We start from the raw sequence: 17,193 nt of genomic DNA on the forward strand, positions 1-17,193 counted from the left end.
GAATAGGTCTACATATTGTAATATTTACAGAAAATGGACAATGTAAGTTATTACAAAATAATTAAAGTAAGATACGCGTAATAAATTCCAGAAGTAAAAGAACTTAAAAATAAAATCTAATAAATAGGCAATACGTATAGTTTAGTAAAAGTATCCTTAAACATCTAACCGAGAAAAAATAAGTACAATTATAATTAATTATAAAAAATAAAATTGAAAACCTTGTTACAAAAAAGATCCCAGATAACTATTTTATTTAAACAGATAGATAGAAAGATACTTTAAATTATCTAAAATAAAAATGTGCTCATCTAATACGACACCTATTTAATTGAAAAGATGTATTTTCACCACTAAAATATTCTCTCAGTCTAACATAAACAACCATCAATAATTGATCACAGTTTTTGTTATTTTATATAATTTATTACCTACGTATAAAAAAATTATGATATATTTTTAATACACATATGTGAACAGAAAATATATGTGGAGGTATGCTATGAGGTGGTTATAGTATGTGTTTTATTTATGCACTTAGTGTATCTTATACTGTAAACTAAATAGAAACAAAAATAATAGTAATATTTAAAAAGATTAAAAGTTATTATATTGAAATAAAATAATGTAATTAATGCATAGTTGACCATAGTATTATAAAATATTATTATACACATTAAATAATGCAAAAAACAATTATTGTCTACTTCGCCTTCGAAATCAGGTGGTTGTATTCTTTTTTACTGTAAATTAATTAATCTATAATTTTATTGAAAATATTGATGTATTTCATTTAAAATTCAAGCGAAGTCATAAATTTTTTACTCAGAATAATAGTCCTTTAAAACGATTTTACAAAAAAAAAAATAAAAAAAAAATATGTAATATTAGAGCTTATAGTATAATATTATATTATTTACATTTTCACGAATTATGAATTTCAATAAATTAATATCATAAATAACATTTTTAAAATCACCTTAATCCCATTTTCCAAACTCATTATCATATATTTATAACACACAAGATTAAATAACTCAAAAACTATTCGTTCAAATTTTATTTTTTACGTGTCAGTATTTTTTAGAAAAACTATTCGATAAATAATTTACTGTGAAAAAGGGAGATTGTAATTTTAAAACCAAAAGTTTGTATCTCCACAGGACATTTCTTATGTACCACTCACACGTAACATGTATTATTATAGTGTAGTCATAGTCAGATATAATAATATAGAAAATCGTTTGCAGTGCACACACATTAATGGTGTTATGTCTCTCCACGATCGTGGGTAACGGGTGGTTTCCGAGCCCGGGTTCGGCATTATATTCTAATTGTACGTACTATATTTTCGAGGCACAATGGCAATACGTAGTGCAGATAAGTCAGAAAAAAACACGGTTCGCACGTCGACTGAAACCCATAAGAATTTTTCCATTACGACTGTGACATCATAACGCCGCCGCCTCGGAAGTCGGTGGTCGACATTAACGGCTTGTGCTTTTATCCCATCCGTTCCACCGGCCGTTTTATTATATTATTATTATTATTGTTATAGTACGGTTTTTCATGACTCTACCGTTTCAAAGGATTCTGCCATTCAACGCTTTTAAACCCTTTTTACCTGAAAAAATCCTTCAACTCTCTTTCTCTCTCTCTCTTTCTATATATATATTATATAAAATGCACCAACCGACAAATAGAATTCATTATTTTTCTCACGAAAAATATTAGCGAAAAAAATTAATGTAATTAAATAATAATGCATCGTTGAACTATTCAATAATCGTTTTTAACTTTTGAGTTAAAAAGTTTCTGAATCTATTCGTAATACTTATATATAATTATAATAATACATAATAATTATACAACATAAATTTTTGTAATAAAATAAAACATAGAGGTACGATTAGTGTTAGTAAATTAATCTGTAGTTTTATAGCTATATTTTATCAACACCAAAAGAAAAAGAAATGGTGACCAAAATAATAATTGGCTCCCAATATTAGGTTAGGTACCTAGTCAAGACTTGAATTGGCTCCCAATATAATTTTTAAAAAGTGGTTCTCAAAATATAAAAGTTGCGGTTAAGATTGGACGATTCCCATACAACATTTTCTTGGCTACTAATTCTCAAATAAGCTTTGCATCTTCGTTTAGTACATTTGAATCGTTTAAATCCATTTTGGAGAAGCTTATGGTAGCTGAATTTAAACTTATTAACTATTAAAATTAATTTTCCGTTTTCACTTGTCATTATTTCAACCAAATTCATTTTATATTCTATGTATAGGTACGAATTACAAAAAATTGCAACGAACTGCGACGAATACGAACTACGAGTACTGCAATTACTGCATTTAATGATATATCAGTGAAATACTGTACTATATCTATATAGGTTGTATAAATACGTCGATAGTTGTGACCGTTATCGGATTAATAAATTGATAATTTCAAGACTATAACCGGCACTGTGTCACTAAAATATTACAGTCGTGTACTTTTTCAACTTTTATATTTTTAACGTATAGACGTACATATAGTTGAATTTATTTTCAAACAATTTTGATAACCAATGGATTTATAAAATATATGTGTAGGGAGCCAACTCAATGCATAAATCTTAGGAGCCAATTAAATACGATACGTAAAAATGATGATTACCTGAGTTAAGAAGCCAATTCAATAGCTCCGAAAGAAATAAGCAAGTGAATACCGTTCTGATGTATATTAGGTGTCGAGTGGGTTACTATTATGAATGAGATAAAATTGGTTTCAATGATATATCATTATATACGTAAAACGATTCTGAGAAGAAACGGTTTTTCAGCCATTAAATTTTCATTAAATATATTTCATGATATGTAATTCTTGATATAGCTATAGCCATTAATCATTAATTAAAATAATAATATTCATTTAATTTTTTATATGAATAATAATAAAATGTAGATGATTTATTAAATATGAAAAAAAAAACATATACTTGAAAGTTGGCACCCTTACACTTTTTAAATATTAAAATTAATGATATTTATGCAAGAGCTGCAAGAGGTACTGCATAAAATGGTATATATATGAATTTAACTTATATAATTGTTTTTATTTTTCTTATGCTTCGACAACTTTGGTTGGCTATTACAAACCGCATTTAACTAGGTAAAGATTAAATTTGATAAGTTTTAAGATAACCATGGTTACACGCAAAACACTTATTTTTATAATACGCGTAGTATATTAGACTTGTGTAAAAATTCCTATCTTTCTTTAGTTTTTTGTCTGCTTTTTTCCGATTATGAAAAAAATGCTCAGCATTTTTAATTTTGATCTCAACAAAACCAATCCAATTTTCTATCCAAAACCACCATTAAAGTTGAAAATCGACTTTGTTTTGCTATTAATCGTGTATATAGGCACAAAATAAATAAAACGTGTCTTTATAAAATCGAAACATAAATCGTTCCTCTTAGAATAATATAATGTAATATGTCAACATTGTAATGTGTATTTGATTGACTTAAAAATAGTGAAGGGGCAGAAAAAACTTGTTCAAACTTATACGCCATGTTAAAGAAATACTGGTAAAATAATATTTGACTTATGAAACACTTCTTAACAATTTTTTTTTTCTATTGTGTTTATTATTTTTTTAAATATAAATACATTTGTATACAATTTTAATACTACGTATACGCCATTTATTTGTGGTGCACTGGTGTGTACACATAAAACAAAAATTTACAGTTTATACGATGATATAAAATATTATTGTTTAAATATAGGTTTTAATTTTAATTTTTGTTAACGGGATTTATTGTAAAATAAGTTATTCATTGATTTATTGAATTAGGTTATAAATTGTGATTTGAAAATTTTGAAGTTTGGTAATAAAATGTGATTGCAGAGAATGTTTTGTCAAAATCTTGAGAAATTACATAATATTTAAACAAAATACACTTTTAATACTTAAATTTAGCTTCCAGAAGTTTTTACTGTTTGCAATACTGCAGCATATTGTATAATATATTATTTAATACCTGAAAGAGATAAAAATTATTTCTTAATACTCTATAAAAAATGATCGGGTTCGCTGCATTATACAGATTATATATTTTTATATTCGAACTACTCTGGTTAGAAAGTAGCTACAAACACCAATAAAACTATTTTAGACCAGTCGTCATCATGGGCACAATTTTGAGGAAGTAAGGAAAAGGAAAACGCTGTTTCCGCCGTATTGTATTCTATAGCTATTGATTGATTAACTACTTCGATCAATGCTTATGGCGTAAATTTGAACGCCCAACTTTGACGTGTATTCAAAATATGAGTAAGTGTGTATTTTACATTAGTTTACAATGCCGATTAAAATTTAAATATATGTGGTGAATCGATATTAATATAGAGTTACAGTGAAAACTGTCTAAAGCGGACCCTGAATAAAACGGAAAACTATCCAATACGGAATTTTTCTATGGTCCCGACACGTTCCTATAGTTTTATATAGACGCTCAACTTCAAAAAAACGGAACCTTCATAACGCGGAAACGGAACGATTTTGTAAGTCCCATGCAAGTAAAAACCTTGAATAAATCGGAAAAATGACACAAGCGTATCAAATCTAAACCAAAAATAAGGTATAAAATATAGATATGCCGATGTACAATGTACATCGTTAAATAGTGATAGATAAAGAAGATAAAATTGTTCTATAGGTACATATTCGTAAAATTGTACATACAATGCATATTATCGTATCTTAAACGATATAACTGTGAAATAGTCTTACACCAACAGTCGTACGTACACTTTTAATTTTATTTTATCTTCCGTTCATCGCATTAAATATTAAAATGCCAAAATATAAGTGTCTTTCATTAAATGAAAAATATCAACTGATCAAATTTAATGTATTTTAATGAATTATGTTATGTATTTAAAACAATAAATTAAGAAATATTGTTTGATATTTCTTATTCATTTGAATTGAATAATCCGGAATTTTTCCGTTTTATTGAATAAAGCAGAAAACTGCTTAAAGCGGAATTTTTTGTTGGTCCCATGCGATTCCGCTTTAGACAGTTTTCACTGTACTACTAAATAGTAATTAAACAAGAATTTAAGTGAATCAAAATGTGGAGGTAGAGTCTGGTGCAACGAAAAAAGACAAAAGAAATTTAGCTCAAGAAGATGTGTTGAAATGGTAGATTGAATTATTATGTATCTTTCTCTATACGAATATATAATATCCTTGTAAAAATCATTGAATTATATTAAATATTACATATTATTATAATAAGAGGAGTGGATTTGAGAAAAAAATGTGAATATTATTTTTTCTGTAAAAAAAAGTTCCATTACTCATTTTGTATGTAAGACCACAACGCCATTAGTGCTTTGACACCTAGAAAAATACCATCTACTGTAAATTATTATAAGTTATAACAAAGCAAAAACGTATATATATATTTACTATGTAATTCATTATTAGTTACTAAGAGAAATATGATTAGAATACGATAATACAAACTCGTGAGGATCAAGAGTTAAGATTGATTAAAACACTATTTCATTATATCAATATTGTAGTTAATTTATTTTATTTGTAACACTGATAACTTCAGGTCACTAATCAAAATCAATGAGATCAATGATGCATAGAATCGAACGATCAAATGTTTTTATATCTATGTCTTTAAAAATAGCATTAAATCATACAATAAAAATGAAAGACGTTAGACTACACAAATTATATTATCAATTATCAACTGTTAGAAAAATAGCAGTATTCAGTTTATGTATCAAGTAAAATATGTTAAAACTTTTCTGAAATGATATAAAAACAATATAATATAGGTACTTAAGAAAATAGAAATTAACACAATTTTTCTATAATAAATAAAATAATACGAGTAATTAAAATGTATAATATTGCTTATAAGTAAATTATAGGTATATTCGAAAAAGTTACCTATTTAAATGGCCTTATAATTAATTTGTAGGTAGCATAAATTGTAATGTAACATATGACAGATCTAATGAGGTAGTATTCAAAACGAATACTATAATAGGTAGTATAAAAAGTTCTTAAACACGATTATATTTTGTTACTTATGGAGAAAAATTGTTTGTTCACTGTCTCAGATTAGTTAGATTATAAGTAGGTAGGTAGCTTTGAATTTTTAATGTAAATAGACACCTACATAAATAATTATTCATCTAGTAGTCAGGTTTTAGAGAAAAACGTAAATAATAAAGAAACATTTTTTAAACACCTCTAATATACTAAATAACTAAATTATATTTAATATATTCTAATAGGTATTAAGTATATTGGACCCATTTTTAAACGATAGTAAACGGCATGCAGTAAACCAAGATTTAATGAGAAACATAAAGGGGCATTTATAATATGTTGGTATAAAAATACTTTTGGTTACTTTGTGGTAACTTGTTACTAATATTATGACCAGTATACATAAATTGATAAATGAAAATTAGAGTGTGTCTGATTTGAATTTTGTATCACCACTCGATTGCATGAACGGTATATTAATTAATACCAATTAATTGGCCTCCAATTTAATACTATTAAATGCAAAGCTATGTCCTTCTCAAGGCGCCGGTTGGTATTCGTTCATTCTTACACTATCAATGGTTCAGTGATTGATAGAGTTGCAAGCAATAGCGACTTGGGCGTTCTTTTCACTGCCGATCTGAACTTCCGCCCTCACATTGACTCCATCTGCTGCCGAGCCCTCAAATCGTTTGGCTTCGTAATGCGCACCATGAATGAGTTCAAGCTGTCTGGATCTCTCAAGACTGTCTACTGCTCTTTAGTCCGAAGCATGCTAGAGTATGCGTCTGTGCTCTGGGACCCATTTGTGGTAATTGATTCTTGCCACTTAGAGCGAGTACAAAGGCGCTTTCTGTCGTCTGCAGCTTACATGCTAAAAATTGTCCATCCTCCTCATGACTATACTCCAGTATTGCGCGCACTTGGCCTTACATCTTTAGCAGATAGGCGCGTTAAAGCTAATCTGGCCTTTTTAAAAAAGTTAATCGATGGTTCCCTAAACGCCCCTTCACTGCTCGTCCAAGTAAACTTTAAAGTTCCTCATCGGGCCACAAGGTCTCGAGTTCCTTTTGCTGTACCTCTCCACTGTACCAATTACGGTAAAAACAAACCAATTGACCGCATGATGCGGTTGGCTAACGAGGACCCCTCCTTTCTCAGTTTACCTTAATATTGTGTTATTTGTGCGCATTTATTGTATGTAATTTTACTTGTGTCCTAATTATTTTTAGTTTATATTTATTGTGCCTGTAATTCTGCTGTATTATATTTTTTTTTTTTTTTTTTTTTTAAAGTATAACACACCTTGTATATGTTAGCTATCTTATTTTACTGAATTATTGTTATGTACTGTACTAAATAAGGAATTTTATTCCGTGAATTAATTAATAAATAAATACTCCTGTGAGCAATAGACCACACATTATATCAAAGTATGATATTACCCTAAAAAAACTTTACAAGACTTTGGTTTTGACGGATTTTAATTTTGAAAATAAATTATAATTCGTTAACACGTTTTGCTGAAATATCAATGATGGTTATTATTTTTTTTATCGCACAAATATTATAGTTTCAGGAAAACTAAAAATCACTCCGATTGAATACATAATTAAGTAATCTATTATAAATAAATCCAAATCCGTTTTCAAAACTAAAATTATTTAACTGAAGTACAACAGTTTAGCCATGTATGACACGTCATCGAATGCGATTAAGTCTAAACACCACTTTTTTTGTTTAACGACCGCTAAAGTACACATGGCGTTTTTTTTCAAATTTATATATTATAACAGTATGTCAATATGTCGTTATTGATTGAAAAAATAAAATAAGTATACCGATATTTTTCCATGTATTCATTGTATTACAGTTGTATGTACGTATCCGCCTACAGTGTCCAATAAATATTTAATTTTCTTCCCCGTTACGATATATATATATATATATATATATATATATATATATATAACTGATCCACTCGAATGTGCACCGCGTTGAAATGATTTACGTTAATCCAATCACGCCGTGTGTGTTGCAGTGAATGCGCATTTGTGCATAGTTGAGTAACGTGTACGGTTGTTATTTAGATATACATAATAATAATATGTGATATTGATGGGCGTAGAAATCTTTTGTTTAATTACCCAACATTAAAAAATATACTTTGTACTTAAAATAATAATCATATTAATACGGTCTAGACGCCAAATCTATAAACTATAAAATGTAATATACAAGAACGACCAATACCTTAACACTCATAGCACACTAAGCCCATATTATATTGTTACGTCTATATATGTTCATTAAATGGTAATATTATTTACACGATGAAAGTTTAAAACATGAAGAATACTAATTATCCATTTTTTTCTACAATAAGGCAGTTATACAAAATTTGGTTACTAAAACTGTTCAGTATACTCAAAAACATAATTTAAAATTCTTGTGATTTTTGTATTACTTAAGAAAATAAGGAAAATGTCTTGAATACTTCTATTTTTCATTTAAAAATTTCCCCTTTTAACTGTGAATAATTAAATGGATAATTTTCCTGAAAATTATATTGATGTATTTGAATAAAAATTCTAACGTGTAGTTTTTGATTTATCTAAATTAGTGTACTAAGGATAATAGGTCCATTATAATAGATTTGAGACGTATGGAGACTATGGTGAATAGATTAATATTAATTTATGATAATTAAACACTAGATCCAATAATACATTTATTTTATATTTTGGTAATACCATTTTACATTTTACTCTAAGAATAAGGGTTCAATAAATGAAAAATTATATATTCAAATTGTTAATTAGTTGCCTAAAAATATTTTAGAAAAATATCTACTAAATAATTAATACTGAAAATGAGGAGGTTTCGCTGGAAAAATAGAGGTTTATAATGTCTCAAAACATTTCTTAAGTAATACAAAAAAAACAATTTTCAAGACTTTGAAAATATAGTCTTTAAGTATATTTGAAACTTTAAAAATATAAAATGTTAGTGTTAAATGAAAAAATTGTGATGAACATGCTTAATGGATTAGCCTGTATTATAATATAAAATTAAAAGTCTACGTACATATTCAAAGCATATCACACACACACACACACACACACACACACAAACATTGAATGATTGAATTATATCAAACTACACTGCAATTTATAGTTTTTAATAAATCTGTAAAAATGTAATCATTTGATTAAAAGTGAAACCTTTATTGAATATTTATGTACGAGCATTATGGCGACCGCTATAATTAATTTACGCATTATACAACAAATACAAGTACGGTAACTACTGGATGATTATTAATAAATAGAGAATCCATTGTCTCGAACGGTAACAAGTTTTTATATTATTAAAACTATTTTATTCGCTGTCGTAAATAAACTATAAAAAATAATATGATATAAAATAGTATTAGATATATTATATTATATTATTGTAGTTTTATTGCACCCGTGATGGCTGCTATATTAGAATAGGTCGTCTGTTTTATACCATTACAAAAATAACATCCAATTAGCGTAATATATATTATTTCTATGAGCTATAAAATGTAAAAAGCCACTTTTGGTTTTTACCAAAACAAAACTTTACATTTTTACCCGTAGATAGTATGCACTACACTTATTGTATGTGATTCGTAACTGTACTTAAATGTTATTGCAACGCATTATGTGATATTAGTAAATATTAAGAGATTTTTAGAATTAAGGTTTTTTTTTTATCCAGGTATATTAAATTGTATGTCATTTTTCTAAATTTTAATTTTTAAAATTTAAATGTGTCTTTTTCTTTAGCGTTTTTCATCAGGTTTTTATAGTTTATGTTTGAAAAAGTACTACTATAAATTAAATTAATATACAAATGCATAGATAGCCATAAAAAACTATCATAAAAATTATCAAGAACTTATCTAATAGTTATCTTCTATTTTATGGGTATAATATGAAAGTTGTAAAAGAATAATATTATTATTTTAAGTTAAGAGAAGCTTAGAACATTTTTTTTAGTTGAATGATTAAGTTTTTACCATTGTTACCTACCTGCGTGAAAAAGGCATATCCCATGAATATTTTTAGCAATAAATCACTGTATATATAATATAAAAATTATATTATTAAAAGCCATAACAATGCTTTTATATTTGACCAGTCACTTCTATAGACTACCCTATACAGGCAAGGTCGGTCTATGTTGTCGAACGGTGCACCATATGGTGTAAATGTTTTCTGTAACTCGTTTTTCTAGAAATACGATTTTTTTTTTTTTCATAACATATGGTGCATTGCTAAACAGCAAACAAATAATAAGAAAAAAGCAACAATAGTAAATATTTTGCTCTTCGATCATTGCTGTCGAATAAATATAATAATAACACTGCCCAATGTGAGCAAGAAAGTACATACGGTTAGATTATGCATTATTTTTTTTTCCTTTTTATATTTTTGGTTTTATGTCAGTATTTTTTACGAACCGTAATAGTTTCAAACTACAACGAAATCACTTTTTTTTTGCATATTTCTGCATAACTAATAATTGTAATATGGGTATTCTCGTATATTTTATATTATTTATCGCATATTGAAGTAAAATTATAAAGTGTACTGTTTTAAAAGCTTAATATAGATGTAAACAAATTTTATAACAGGAAATGAACTTTCTTGTTTATAATTTTGTCAAGTGATTTTTTATAAAAAAAATATTTGTTTTGCATTAAGTGTCTGATTAAAATGTTATATAATTATTTGAAATTCTAAACTCTGTACTTTTACTCTGCGAGTATAAATAAAAAATAAACGTGAACTGGTATACATGGTTTGCGCATTTGGAAAGCATTGGTAGTACATGCTGGTTTGAGATTCGTCGATCGAAAAACAATTCTAATTAACAAAAATGTCAGTAAACATCAAACAAAAATATTTGCCAACCGATTGATGACGAACCAGTGTAATACCGGGCTTAAGATGGAAGTAACAAAAGTGTCATAATTCTCATAACATATAAATACTAGGGACCAAATAACGAGTTCACTCAGCAAACACATAATGGGATGTATTTGTTTTGCGCGATGTCACTTTTGTTTACCACAAACGTATCGCTTGTCTTTATCGCAACGACGATAGCTTGTATACGTTACAACGATGTCAACGAATCATACGAGAACGTGACGTTCTCATCGCGTATAGATAATACGTTATACGAGTATACGACCAACAGACATAACATTATTATTTTTGTCTCATTCTAAGCCACTCGATAGACGTTCCAAATATCTAGTAAAAGATTATTTTTTTTTATTATTGTTATTATTATTATTATTATTATTTATTTTTTCATTTACATCGTATGTTTTTAATACAAGAAATATCCTTAGGGTGAAACTTAAATCGCGACTAAAGTATAATTATATTTGCTTTATGCCAACAATCAACATATTATTATTACAACAGTTTTTGTCGTTTGTTTACTTGATTTTCGTTCGCCTTATTTTAAACTTAAATATTACGCATACTTTCTTATTCTACAAGTACAGGAATTTTCAAAAATTCTCTTCCCCAATTTTTTAATTAAAAATGAATTTATTCAAATTCTGATTTTCGGAATTTTTAAATATACTCATTAAAAACCTTGTATTCAAATTATTGAAATGTTTTGTTCTACTCAACAGAATGTTCAGTGGCAATGCATACTTATGTTTTTCAGATGAAAATTCTCCCCCTATTTTATTCTAAACTATTTAGTAGATAATATAATATATATTTTTTTAATTTGATACATTTAATTAAAAATTCTAACAAGTAGTTTTTGAGTTATTAAAATATTTATATTAAGAATAATAGTCGTTAAAAATAGTTTAAAGTGTTACAAAAATATAAAGTAGATGTTATATTAAATCTATTATTTATCATACGTTAACTATTTTTATGAATTATTAATTTTGATAGATAAATATTAATTACTTAAGTTTTTAATTTACCATGTACTAAACATTTCTATATCTTCCAAATTCATTATCTTGGATCTATTATGCTCACTACACAAATTAAAAAAAAAAAACTCAACAATTATGAGTACTTGTTTGATTTTGATTTTAATACATTAAAATTTTTAGGAAAATTATCCACTAAATAATTTTTCTTTATAAAAAGGAAATCGTTATTTTAATGATCCTATTGTATAAATCTAAGCGTTATAAAATTCTAGTTATTGGTATCCAATTTCAAACAATAAATATACTAAGTCAAAGAAACTTTTAAGCAAAATTTGGTACTGTGTAGGCTACAAAGTTTAAAGTAACCTATATTAGATTAGAAAAAATGTATATGTATATGTACAAATATCAGCTGATGAGTATATCCTCTGACGTTATATTTTTTATTTGAAGTAGAAAATTCTAATGAATACATTGTAAATATATATAGATATATATTGGATTTTGCGAGTCTATTAGTTTATTTCCTTAGCGCAAATATTTAAGATGAAAGGATCACTGTATGACGAATAGAACTGCTACAAATACAATCAAAAGCTTATACAGCTTTACGCCCATTCCTTGTAAAGACATAGCTGTATAATAATTTCAGTCGACAGAGAATCTGTTTAAGTTCGTTTGTTTTTCGTTGCCCTCAGGACAACTATATTAATGCCAATAATATACTAAACAAATACGGTTATGAAAATAGTTTAAACAAATTTCTTATTTGGGTACACATATTATATAAGTGGGCTCATACTGTATTAATGTAACCAAACTATAAGACAGTTTAATAATAAAATAGTTACTCCCTAACATACTATCTTTTCTGTGACAGTGGAGTATGAAACGCGTGGTGTCGAAATAACAAAAAAATATGCTTTTGATTTTTTAGAGGCGTACGCGTACGATGTAGCAAATTTTTTTAAAAATTTTATAAGTACCTATATTTTAAACAGTAAATAGTAAATTTTACAATTATTTTTAAATTTTTGATGTTATGCATTTCAAATATTTTTTCTCTTATTTTTTGTTTATTATAATCAAATCAAGGTAACACAAGAAAAAATCAAATTATATAAATGTGAATAAGATAAAATAAAAAGTTAATAATATTAAAAAATTTAATTAAATTTGAAGCCTCAATACCAAGAGAATTTAACATAAAGATTCACAACTACAACCTACATCAATAAAGGCAATTATTATTATTATTTGTATATATATATACAGCGCGTTTATACGTGGTAATAGTATTTTATAAAACGGAATTGTAAGTTTTCCTTAATGTAATAGCTGTACATGTTTTTTACAACACCTCAATCTGACATATCCATCAGCCCACTATTTGATATATTGAAATGCGTGCTCATTCACAATTACCAAATATATTTCCCAATTTATGTGGTGAATTGCATTCTCTATTTTAGAAAATAAATATAAAACGTTAACTTTACAAAAAGCTACGAACACTTACTAACACATTCAAACACGAATACAGCAATTATATTGCGTACATTATACACAATGATAATCTATTTGTATAAGTAGCTACATGGAAAGTACAATAAAGAGATCCAATATAAAAGTATGATCTAAATTATAACCAATTATTTCTTAGAAGAAGTTATAAGAGTGTATATGGTACTAGAAATAATTAGTAATAACTAATAAATAATCTGCTATTAATAATAACGTACGGATCTCCATAAATTGCATAGATATTACCGCGTTTTATATTTCATAACGTTGCATATTGAAAATAAAAATAATATAGGTAGCTAGTACAAACGTAAGCCTAAAAAAGTACCGCGTAAAATCATTTGATAACCTTTATTAAAGTGGAATAAAGATATTGTTTTAGTTTTCTGTCTTGAATATCACAGTACAATTTTTTTTTATAAAGAATTATTTTTAAACTTAAATATTATTTTTTGTGTGCGTTTATATAATTACTATATCTTTTTATTAAAATATTTATATAATTGTATCATAATACTTGGTACACTTAAAGTTTTATGATCATTTATTATAATTTATGATATAAATATAAAAAAAGTATTAACTTGAAAATATTATATTCTTACTAATTTTATAATTTCACACTACATCAAGAGACAAGAACGTACGTTTACATGTAACACGTATATATTAATGATTGGTGTATTATATGATGACCAGAAATGTGTCACATTTTTTTCTCCTACTATCATTTTAAACACGATAGACTAAAAAAATATTATATTTGTTCCCCCTCCCTTAAAAAAAAATAAAATCAGTTCAAGTTATGCCACTGTCTATGATCAATAAATTCATTCATTGTTATAAATATTTTTCTATTCCACTTTCAATTGTATCGGTCATGTAAGCGATCAAAACTTATTCTCATACTACTTACCGAAAGCAGAGCGTGGATTAAGTCAGCCTTTACGGTGGATAGCGGCTTTCCTGTTATTAAAATAGTGAACGTCTCGTCTTTCTCAGACGCCATCAAACTTCCAAACCACGATTTTTTTGTTAGTTCCGGAGAAGATTCCGGTGTTGGTTTATATGGTGTGTCCATGTCAACTGTTTGCGCAAAACATATAGAAGAAAATAAATACGCAATTTTATTAAACATATTTTGGCCTTATAGACAGTCATAAACTTTTAAATTGTATAAATGTTATTTATTATAAAAATAAAAAAAAAATGAGTCACTGTTTTTTACCTAATTGATCATTCCAATAGTTAAGCAATCATAATGATATGTTTCTGCGTCTACTAAATTCTTATTGAATCAAGAATTAATATTTGTTGGTATTTGAAATAACTGTAGGTACGAGTAGTTTTTGTACAAAGAACGATAAAACAAAAAATAAATTTATTTCATAGTTATATATGCTAATATCTATATAACATAAATTTAACTTGACTTATTATATTTTTTAAATCAACTAGAAAACGCGATGTTATTATATAATTATTATTTTATTATGTTATTATTATCATTATGTTATGCAATGATCATTTAAGTTACTTAGGTAATTGATTTTATTAGAAAATGAACAATACTCATGTAATTATTTAGTTAAATTAAAAAATTGTATGTACCGCGATCATTGTAAATAAATTATATTTTAGCAAGCGTATGTGTATCACGAAAAAACGCATAATTACTTTGAGGTTTACGTCTGTGGAATTTTGGCGATCCCAGTACGCTGTTTCGGATCGATGTAAGCCTCGATTTCCAATGGTTGGACAGGTGTTGAGGTGATCCCGGAGGTGTGCAAATGACCACTGAAACAATAATATCACATACGTGTTATTCGTATTATGTTATAAATGTAAATTCATTTGATATTGTATCATAATATTATTTTGTATTATATTTATATCAGTGTTTGAATTTACTGTGGTTCGGGGACGAAGGTACTTCAACTTTTGCCTGTTTCGCGTGGTGCACGGGCGACGGGGGCACAGGTGCCGAACATGAGCTGTTTGTGTCCAATGTTTGGTTGTGCGCAGAAATGTAATTGCCATGCAAGGATATCGATGGGTTTTTCGACTGCTGACTCTTGTGGTGATTGTGGTAACGATAGTTTGAATTATTTGACCTAACAGTCGTAAACGGATCCATTAGTACCGAAAATTAAATAGTTTTTCCTTTTTACCAAATATTACCTTTGAGGAAGAGGTGATAATATACCAGCTAACGTCGAGGAACTGGCTAAACTTGAACCGCTGCACATGTTGCCGCCTGCAGAACTTACGTTGTTGTAACTTCCTCTCCTATAGTAGATACGATTTCTAGGATAGAGAAAAAATTAAAGTTACAAAGTTTTACACATTTTACTCGATGCTTTTAGTTATAGATACAATTGAAAACAGATCATAAAAGTACATACAAAATTAAATTTAAAATAAAAGTTAATTACGTTAAGTATAGTCAAGCCTAAGAAAAATGGTGTTGTCGTCATGTAGATAAATGTCACAGATGATTTAGAGCCCTTAAAATTTTATTTTTGAGTTTTTTGTTTTTGTTTATCATTTTACCAAGACGATAGTGGCGACAGAGATTTAATACAGTGTTGTTTTTTTTTTTTAATATTTAAAATACTATGAAAATAACTTTTGTTTTTTTACGATGAAATGGCCACGTCATATTGTAAAATCTTTTTACCACGACAAATGCCTATTTTGCACAAACATGTAAACTTACAAATAACTATTACAAGCCATATTTTAAATAAATACACCAAAAACCTAAAAATTGTATTGAAATTCCAGTTTCACTGTCGTTTTAATAAAAAAATACGCATTATAGTTCATAAATAAATATATAAATCGAAATTATAATTTTGAATTTAGGCAAACTGTTGAAAAAAGCAAGTTATTTGTGTATATAAGATATTTTGATGTGGTATATAGGTAGTTAGTTGTATTGCGTTCGGCTAATAACGCCGCATAGGCATAGCTGTTTAACACATTTTAAAATTATATTTTTGACATAGAATTTTTAAAAATAAAAATCATTATTTGCTTTTATTGAAAGGTGAAAAATATAAACAAATACGGTTTGGTAAAAATATACAACAAAATAAATTACAAAATTATATAATTGTAGTATTTTCTGAACGTGAAAAATTAATTTGGGTAGTATACACTACATACCGATTAGTGTCAATAACAATCATGTAAATATAATTTTCGAATACATTTTTACTATTGAGTTTTTTATAAATAAGAACAAATATTCAAAATTGTATGTACAACATTAAGCTAATTTATATCATTTTGGCAAATACGCAATTACGTCACATGTTCAAAGTATTCAATAATATTTTATTCTAGACCATAGCTGGCAATGTGAAAATATGAAATACGAGGAAGATATACCATAGGTACTATGTTTTTAAATTTTAAGATTAAAAATAGAGACGAAAATGCTATCGTTGAAAAATTGATATTTTATTATTCAGTTTACTCAAAACGTTAAATAAAAAAAAAAATAAATAAATAAATGTATACTACTGCAATCATTTCAGTCATTTATAAGTGCTATCTGTCTTATTGTCTTCACTACACTACAATGATCTGTTTTGGTAATAAAAATATTGTATAATACCTAACGTATATTTTA

At 26.9% G+C, this 17,193-nt stretch overlaps 1 protein-coding gene across 2 annotated transcripts in view; it reads right to left on the reverse strand.

Moving 5' to 3' along the window:
• LOC112600462 (serine/threonine-protein kinase BRSK2) overlaps nt 1-17,193 on the reverse strand; it is a 102,855-nt gene that overhangs the window by 19,348 nt on the left and 66,314 nt on the right. For both annotated transcript variants that reach the window (XM_025347693.1, XM_025347694.1), the window contains exons 9-12: nt 15,735-15,860; nt 15,465-15,667; nt 15,231-15,350; nt 14,470-14,639 (exon numbers count right to left, since the gene is read on the reverse strand). In XM_025347693.1, coding sequence (XP_025203478.1) covers nt 14,470-14,639; nt 15,231-15,350; nt 15,465-15,667; nt 15,735-15,860 — 619 coding nt within the window. The remainder of the gene's footprint in view (nt 1-14,469; nt 14,640-15,230; nt 15,351-15,464; nt 15,668-15,734; nt 15,861-17,193) is intronic.

This window comes from Melanaphis sacchari, unplaced genomic scaffold (genome assembly GCF_002803265.2).
Source record: "Melanaphis sacchari strain LSU unplaced genomic scaffold, SCAv2.0 Contig64_pilon_pilon, whole genome shotgun sequence".
Taxonomy (NCBI): Eukaryota; Metazoa; Arthropoda; class Insecta; order Hemiptera; family Aphididae; genus Melanaphis; species Melanaphis sacchari.